At 50.1% G+C, this 7,676-nt stretch overlaps 5 protein-coding genes across 5 annotated transcripts, besides 10 other annotated features; all 5 read left to right on the top strand.

Annotated features, from left to right (window-relative positions):
• Tc00.1047053511337.39 (hypothetical protein, conserved) lies at nt 1-640 on the top strand (the record flags this gene model as incomplete). Its single annotated transcript, XM_800179.1, has 1 exon — nt 1-640. A coding segment is annotated over one exon (640 nt), but the record flags the coding sequence as incomplete, so codon positions are not given.
• Nucleotides 1-3,976: a sequence feature (heterozygous, Esmeraldo-like haplotype).
• On the top strand, nt 879-1,991 carry Tc00.1047053511337.30 (UDP-Gal or UDP-GlcNAc-dependent glycosyltransferase, putative; the record flags this gene model as incomplete). Its single annotated transcript, XM_800177.1, has 1 exon — nt 879-1,991. One exon carries the CDS (start codon nt 879-881, stop codon nt 1,989-1,991), a length of 1,113 nt encoding a protein of 370 aa, XP_805270.1.
• On the top strand, nt 2,330-3,598 carry Tc00.1047053511337.20 (UDP-Gal or UDP-GlcNAc-dependent glycosyltransferase, putative; the record flags this gene model as incomplete). Its single annotated transcript, XM_800176.1, has 1 exon — nt 2,330-3,598. One exon carries the CDS (start codon nt 2,330-2,332, stop codon nt 3,596-3,598), a length of 1,269 nt encoding a protein of 422 aa, XP_805269.1.
• Nucleotides 3,977-4,005: a sequence feature (areas not merged during assembly with more than two copies in the genome that could not be assigned to a particular haplotype).
• Nucleotides 4,006-4,365: a sequence feature (heterozygous, non-Esmeraldo-like haplotype).
• Nucleotides 4,191-4,216: a microsatellite.
• On the top strand, nt 4,250-5,776 carry Tc00.1047053511337.10 (hypothetical protein, conserved; the record flags this gene model as incomplete). The annotated part of the gene is made up of 1 exon (XM_800175.1): nt 4,250-5,776. One exon carries the CDS (start codon nt 4,250-4,252, stop codon nt 5,774-5,776), a length of 1,527 nt encoding a protein of 508 aa, XP_805268.1.
• Nucleotides 4,302-4,346: a microsatellite.
• Nucleotides 4,366-4,681: a sequence feature (areas merged during assembly that could not be assigned to a particular haplotype. This can correspond to areas where the two haplotypes were merged or to regions with more than two copies in the genome that were merged during assembly.).
• Nucleotides 4,682-7,676: a sequence feature (heterozygous, Esmeraldo-like haplotype).
• Nucleotides 5,925-5,945: a microsatellite.
• Nucleotides 6,153-6,182: a microsatellite.
• Nucleotides 6,346-6,389: a sequence feature (AT_rich).
• Nucleotides 6,410-7,676, top strand: Tc00.1047053511337.4 (hypothetical protein, conserved; the record flags this gene model as incomplete). The annotated part of the gene is made up of 1 exon (XM_800178.1): nt 6,410-7,676. A coding segment is annotated over one exon (1,267 nt), but the record flags the coding sequence as incomplete, so codon positions are not given.

Raw genomic sequence — 7,676 nt, 5'->3', positions numbered from 1 at the left:
CTTTCGACGTAAAGGTGATGCACGTGTTTCCCGAACCAGCCTTCCTCTCGTTCGACTGCGTCTTGACATCAAAGATCTCGAATTGGCAAAGGCCCTGCGTGACCCCTCCGTCTTTAAACGGGCGAGAGACGAAGAAAAGGTTAATGTAAGCACATTATTGGATAACATTCATGCTGAAGGAATTCCAGAGGAGCGCTGGGTGGCTCTTGGCAAACACCTTTGTGGTGCCTGTACAGACTTTGCTCTCTCATGCATCACATCGCCCAATCTTTGCACAGAGGGTCGTGCATCCGTTATTGCCGTGGTCTTTGCCACATGCTGCCATCACCTCTGTGAGTTGCGGGACCTCAATGCATTAGCATCCACGGAAGAAGACCAGCAGGCAATCTTGCGTTTGCCAGGCACAGAATACACCATTTCCGCTGCAGAGTTTGCAGCGATAGCATCTATGTCCTCCTGGGCCGTCAGTGGGACGGCTGTTGACAAGGAACGTCAAGCTACAGGGGTTTGTTGTAAGCGTGTCATTGATGCTCTACGGATTCAATACCTCAAACAAAATGGATATCGTTCCGCTTACCTTTGCCAGTACATTGAAAAAGGAATTACAGAAGAGAATGTCACCATCGTTGCCTTTCGGTAAATTATGCTTATTTTAAATTCTTTTGGAATAACCAGCATGAACCACTCTAATAAGGAACGTCACACTCCCATATAATAAAGCAATGTTATATATTACCGGCGTCTAAAAATGGAAATAAATATTACGTATCTTTTTTACTTCTTTCAATTTACACCCCATGAAAGACCCATAAATTCCACTCAACATACTGCTTTTTGCGACCTTTCCGTTTTCTCTCTCCCACAAGGACGCAATAAGGATGCAATTCTCAGACAAATGGATGACCTCTGTTGCCGGTGTCTGGTTTCTCCTGGTGCTGTTTGCAGTTTCTCGCATTCAAGAGATCGAAACCAACGTTGGTGCCTACTTGGAGGATGACTTCGCCGCCAACTCTTCCCAGCAGCCCCAGTTACTCCCCCGTACCACTGACGGGGAGGCACTGCGATACGTTCCCCGCGATGTCGTGGACACGTGGAAGAAGCGAGACTTTCTCATTGTTCTTGGTGTTCTTTCTGTGGATGTGGAGGCGAGGCAGCGGCGCCGCCACCTGCAGCGGTCGACGTGCTGGCGGTTCCCCGGAGTGGCGACGAGGGCGAACAGCTTCACCGGTGCGATGCTCGTGCTGTACGTCCTTGCGCGGCACCCGTCGCACGGCTACAACTACTCTGCCGCGCTGCTGGAGGAGGCGGCGCAGTGGCACGACGTCCTTACAACCTCCATTGATGAGGGCCGCGTGACGACGAACAAAACCGTTGCTGGCCCCGGCTTTTGGGGCCGGGAGGCTGAGATTGGCATGAGCCGCAAGACATACTTTTTGTTTGACTTTGCCTTGCGTCTGTTCCCCACGGTCCCGTACATTGCGAAGGGTGACGACGACATGTTCCTTCGCGTGCCGCAGTACCTTGCCGACCTGCGCACACTCCCGCGCCGAAAGACATACTGGGGTGTTTTTTTGAGGTATTATCGCCGCAGGTTCTTAAAGTACATGGGTGGAATGTGCGCGACGCTTGCGAGGGACGTGGCGGAGAAGTTTGTGTCGTACAAGCCGTTGCAGCGTCTGGTGCGTTTGCCGTACAGCAAGGAGAGGGAACCGGAGTTTCTGAGCCTGAACATGGATCACGAGGATGTGATGGTTGGTCGTGTTCTGCACGAGATGCGGTACAAGGACGTGGTCTTCTTTTCTGAAAGGCCATGCCGCTTTCATGACGTGCACGGTGGCTTTGGGGCAAGGAATGTCACTGAGAGTTCTGTTGTTGTGCACCATGTTTGGGAGACTGACTACGAAACATTGATGCAGCGCTTTGGGAATGACACTTCTCCTGCGCCCAAGAGTTTCAGATGTAGCAAAGGATGGTACAATTTTGATTGTTAGAAGTAACGATTATTTTGATCTTTGTTTGTGGAAGCGTGTGAAATGAGTTGTTGTGAGGGTACTGGCTGCCCATAGTAATGTATATCCTGATAGGACGAAGATGTTCTGTGCGTTTTTTACTTTATCCTTGGTTGGCCGCGATTCTAGGAATCGGGGAACCGAAAACCACCAGACGTACTTTAGTTGTTGTTTTTTATTTTGTTTTTCCGTCTTTTTTTTTGCTTCTTGGTTGGCGGCGGTGCCATGTGTGGGGTGTGCCTCTCTGGACAGGTGATTGAGTCCGCATGCAGAGCCGTGCGCGTTTGTTTTTGTTTTTGTGACGCTGTGGGGCTGCCGGAATGTTTGGTGTCACGGTTGTGTGTGTGCCGTGCTTTCGGTGTCTGCTCCCCTTTTTTCCATTGTGGCTGGGCAATACACCGCACTCACAATCGTCGCTGCACCGCGCCCCGTTGCCCATCTCCCCGTTTTTTCTCTCCCACAAGGACGCAATAAGGATGCAATTCTCAGACAAATGGATGGCCTCGGTTGCCGGTGTCTGGTTTCTCCTGGTGCTGTTTGCAGTTTCTCGCATTCAAGAGATCGAAACCAACGTTGGTGCCTACTTGGAGGATGACTTCACCGCCAACTCTTCCCAGCAGCCCCAGTTACTCCCCCGTACCACTGACGGGGAGGCACTGCGATACGTTCCCCGCGATGTCGTGGACGCGTGGAAGAAGCGAGACTTTCTCATTGTTCTTGGTGTTCTTTCTGTGGATGTGGAGGCGAGGCAGCGGCGCCGCCACCTGCAGCGGTCGACGTGCTGGCGGTTCCCCGGAGTGGCGACGAGGGCGAACAGCTTCACCGGTGCGATGCTCGTGCTGTACGTCCTTGCGCGGCACCCGTCGCACGGCTACAACTACTCTGCCGCGCTGCTGGAGGAGGCGGCGCAGTGGCACGACGTCATTACAACCTCCATTGATGAGGGCCGTGTGACGACGAACAAAACCGTTGCTGGCTCCGGCTTTTGGGGCCGGGAGGCTGAGATTGGCATGAGCCGCAAGACATACTTTTTGTTTGACTTTGCCTTGCGTCTGTTCCCCACGGTCCCGTACATTGCGAAGGGTGACGACGACATGTTCCTTCGCGTGCCGCAGTACCTTGCCGACCTGCGCACACTCCCGCGTCACAAGACATACTGGGGTGTTTTTATTGTACATCGTCCTGGTGATCGCTTTAAGTTTATGAATGGATTTTGTGCGACGCTTGCGAGGGACGTGGCGGAGAAGTTTGTGTCGTACAAGCCGTTGCAGCGTCTGGTGCGTTTGCCGTACAGCAAGGAGAGGGAACCGGAGTTTCTGAGCCTGAACATGGATCACGAGGATGTGATGGTTGGCCGTGCTCTGCACGAGATGCGGTACAAGGACGTGGCCTTCTTTTCTGAAGGGCCATGCCGCTTTCATGACGTGCACGAAGGCTTTAGGGTAAGGAATGTCACTGAGAGTTCTGTTGTTGTGCACCATGTTTGGGAGAGTGAATACGAAACATTGATGCAGCGATTTGGGAATGACACTTCTCCTGCGTCCAAGCGTTTCAGGTGTAGCAAAGGAAGATACATTTTTGATTGTTGAAATTAATAAATACTTTAGTATTAAATATTGTAGAATGGAGTTGGGCACACACGGTGTTCGCTCTGTCGCAATTACTTAGCGGCGATCCGAGCGCGTGGTAAGCGGCACATTTCAGTGGAGGCACTTCAATGCCTGTGTAGGTGCTTTGGGTGCTTGCTGTGGTGCCGGCCTAACAACCCCCGTAAATATTTAAATTATTCTCTTTTTTTCAGTGTTTGTTAACGTGATGATTTTTGTTTGACGCTGCGGCGCAGGTTGGTTCCTATTGCCGTGTCCGCGTTCCTTGTGGTGCCTCCGTGGCCGTTGCGTGTGCGGCATCTCTACACCCGCCTTCTCGGTGGGGTTGGTGGCGGTGCCATGTGTGGGGTGTGCCTCTGTGGACAGGTGCTTGAGTCCGCATGCAGAGCCGTGCGCGTTTCTGGTGTTATTAGTTGTGGTGTGGCTTTTTCTTTTGAGCTTTTTTTTTTGTTTAGTGTTTTTTTTTTAATGTTTGTGTTGTCGCATGGATTTGTTATTATTATTTTGGTTGGTGAATAAGAGCTTTGCGTTGCAGGTCGATTTTTTTATATTATTTTTGCTTTGTAGTGGGTTGTTTTTTTTTTTTTTTTTTTTTTTTTTCCGTGGGAGGATGGCTTTGTGTTGGCTGTTGGAATGAAGTTTTTTTTTTCTGCTTTTTATTCTATTTGCACTTTTTTTTGTTGTCTCTGTCTGTCTGTGTGTCTCTCTCTCTCTCTGTGTGTGTGTGTGTGGGGTTATGTTTGGGATGGCGGCGGAAGGATGGGGTTGAATTATACGAGTAAGGCTCATCAGGCCGAACAGGAGGCGTCGAAGACTCCTGAAAGAGGAGAAGTGAGTGCGGGATTTCCACTGGGCAATGTCTTTGCGTTGCAGGAACCGAAGCACGCCCTGGCTGGTTTATCCGGTGCCGCGCAGAATCTTGTCGTTGGCGTGGGCGTTGGCCTTGGAAGCCTGTTGGCACTTCCGGTCGTGAATGGGCATAGGGACGGAGCGAAGGGGGTTGCTAAGGGTGTCGCCATGGGTGTTGCTGCTTTGGTTGGCATGACAACCTATGGCGTGGCGACAGGGGCGAGGCAGTTTGCGAAGGGTGTGTACAACACAAAAGAAGCGGTTGTAGAGGCGGCAAGGGGCGAGCGTTACTGGGACAGTCAGCAGGGCCGTTGGGTGGACGTGCATCTCGATTCTGCCTTTGCCGAGCTGCCGGCGGGCGATGAGGACCTTTTCACGCAGGCACGCGAGGCGTTTGGGAAGATGTTCACGGGGATATCTTCCAATACAACCCATGCCAGTGAGGGAGCGGCAGCGGCGCCCTTGAAGGACTATTATGCCATCATGGGCGTTCAAAGGACGGCGACAGCGGCGGAGATTCGCAGTGCGTTTCATCGCAAGGCCCTTGAGATGCACCCCGATAAGAATCCGAACAATGCAGAGGCCACCTTGCGCTTTCAGGAGGTTCTTGAGGCGAATAATATTCTATCCGATGAGGGGCGCCGTGCCCACTACGACAAGTACGGTTCTGCGGATTCCATCCTTGACCAAAACTCATCGTACATGCAGTTTGAGGAGGCACTCGGTGCCAACTTTATGGAGATGTTTGTGGGACGACTGTCTTATGCGCTTTATTTTATTCCCAATACGTTTTTAACGGATGGACTGAAGAAGGAATTTCAGCGGAGGCGGACACTACGTTTAGCACAGCGTCTTATTTGTATTGTGGACGACGAAGGAAGATTAGAAGCCGTCTTGCCTGCGATACGTGACGCCGTTTCTACACGAATGGGACCGAAGTTGATGTCAATTGTGGCCCAACAATACATTGCTGCTGCCCGTCAGCACCTGTCTGGCAGTTTATTTCTTCGGCAATTAGATATATTTGCAACGTCTAAATGGTCGAGACTTGTACAAATGGCAGATGTAACCGCAGTGGGGATACCAGCGGCGCTTAAAGCGGCACGAAGTACCTTGAAGGAAGATGATCAAGTAGATATTTTAGTGACACTGTGTGAGGGGGATGTGCAGCGGACCGTTTTGCGTGCATCGCGTCTTATTTTGTATGATACCTCGGTTACATCGGAGAAGAGGAGGAAACGAGCCGAAAATCTGTCGATACTAGGGAAAATGGTGGAGGGAGTCTGCCGCATGGCTCGCTCAAGTGAATGAAATGTCAAAAAAATCATTGCCTTTTTTTTCTTTTTTTTTGTTACTTGTTTTGGTTTTTTAACCATCACACACACCTTCTCTGTTCCTGCATGTAGTAATGGGCCATTGATATAAGGGCTTTTCATTTTCAGTTTTTCCTTATATGGCGTTTTTTTTTTTTTTTTTTTTTATTATTGGCTAGTGTTTTGGACGAAGGATGCATGTGTGCCTAATTCATTTATTTATTTATTTGAATTTTTGTGTGTGTGGACAATGAATCGTGGTCTCCGCATATACATCCATGCATGTATGGTGCTCTCTCTCTCTCTCTCTCCACATATATATATATATATGTCTGTGTATTGCTATGCAGGTTGTGCAAACATGTTATTGTGGCTTTTTTTCTTTTTTCTTCTTTTTTTCTTTTGCTTTTATGCACGTTGTTGGTAAATTTTTTTCTTTGGGGGTTTGGTGTAGAAAGAGAAGGGGTGTATAAAGTAGGAACAGGCGTTGCAGTGTGATTGCGGTGCCTGTTTTTTGCTTCTTCTTCTTTTTTTTTTTTTGTGTGTGTGTGTGTTCTGGTGTTATTCAAATATATAAATATATATATATTTGGGTATTTTTTTATTATTTTGTTTGTGTCTTCCTGCATAAATGAAAGAGGAGGACGCGGCACCACTTCAGCCCCTTCAAGAGCCTCACTCGGCGTGGAAGAGGGCCCTCGATTTAAAATCGCTGAACACCGGCAGGCAGAGGCTTCCAGGCGCCCCCAACGGCACGACTCTCGTGGGTTGGACCACAGAAACTTTGCCGCCTGGTGGCGAAAAAGACGCCGCCGCGAGTGGTGGCCGTGGGGGAAATGTACCGCGTGGTACGTTGGGCGGGACGCATGCGACGGATGTCCAGCAGAGTGCGTTGGAGTTTCTTCAAGAAATGTACGGCATGAAGCCGTTAGATGCCCCCGTCATTTCCAAAGGGATCCATGCCTCGGAGCGCCAGAAGAGGTGGGGTGGGCCGGTGCTGTTTCAACCGTCCAGGCTTACAAACAATCAAAGTCCGACAAAAAGGGAAAGCGCGGTACTGCGAAGGGTCAAATCACACCACGGAACCGGGGCTATCAGGGACCCTCTTCTGCGGCGTTTGTCCAGCCGAAGGACTCTCTCCCAGGATCATTTGGGTACGATCGTGGATCATATTTTTCAAGGATACATGCAGACGAATTTGAGGGCTAAAAAACCGCTGCTGGCGCCTGTCACGAAGGCCGAGACAGATGATTCCGTCTCTCTGTTTGTGAGCAATGCTCTGGACAGTTTTTTGGTCAGAGAGGCCTCCTTCTCGCTCCGAGATGCTCAGTCTATGAATTCGTTTCTTACCTTAGGTGGAGACTGCAACTTTTCGAAGCTGCTCTCCTTCCAAGGGCAAAGCCAATTTTTGGACGATGACGATCCGAGTGAGTTACTTACGAAACCGGTCTTTGAGGGAAGAATGGCATTGTTTGCCCCTGTGGAATCGCAGGCTGAAGTCAGTGTGAGCGGGCCACTGCCGGAGGGGTCATTGGCTTTTGTAGCGGGAGTGGAGGCTCCCTGCCCCTCTCCTGTTAGTCTGCAGTCTACACTGGAAACCGAAACCCCACCGGTGGCTACGCGAGGAGCCAAACGAATTACAGGACAGCCGTGCTTGAACTTTTCGCGAGAGATGTCACTTAACTCCGATCAAATCCAAGTAAAACCTCCTGACATTTTGAGAAACAATAAGACTGGAGATGTCCCCACGAATATTCCGAAAAACGAGGGAGATAATGAGACCAACCCAGAAAATTGTGTCTTTCCAACGTCTTCCGGTGCATGCTTACTTCCTTGCTACTCGAATGCAATAAAGTTTGGTCATTTAGTGGCGCCCAGGAATAAAGGGATTGAGCAGC

Source organism: Trypanosoma cruzi, genomic scaffold (assembly GCF_000209065.1).
Source record: "Trypanosoma cruzi strain CL Brener 1047053517091 genomic scaffold, whole genome shotgun sequence".
Taxonomy (NCBI): Eukaryota; Euglenozoa; class Kinetoplastea; order Trypanosomatida; family Trypanosomatidae; genus Trypanosoma; species Trypanosoma cruzi.
Note: the sequence above shows the minus strand (reverse complement) of the source record. Positions and strands in the feature narration are given on the sequence as shown.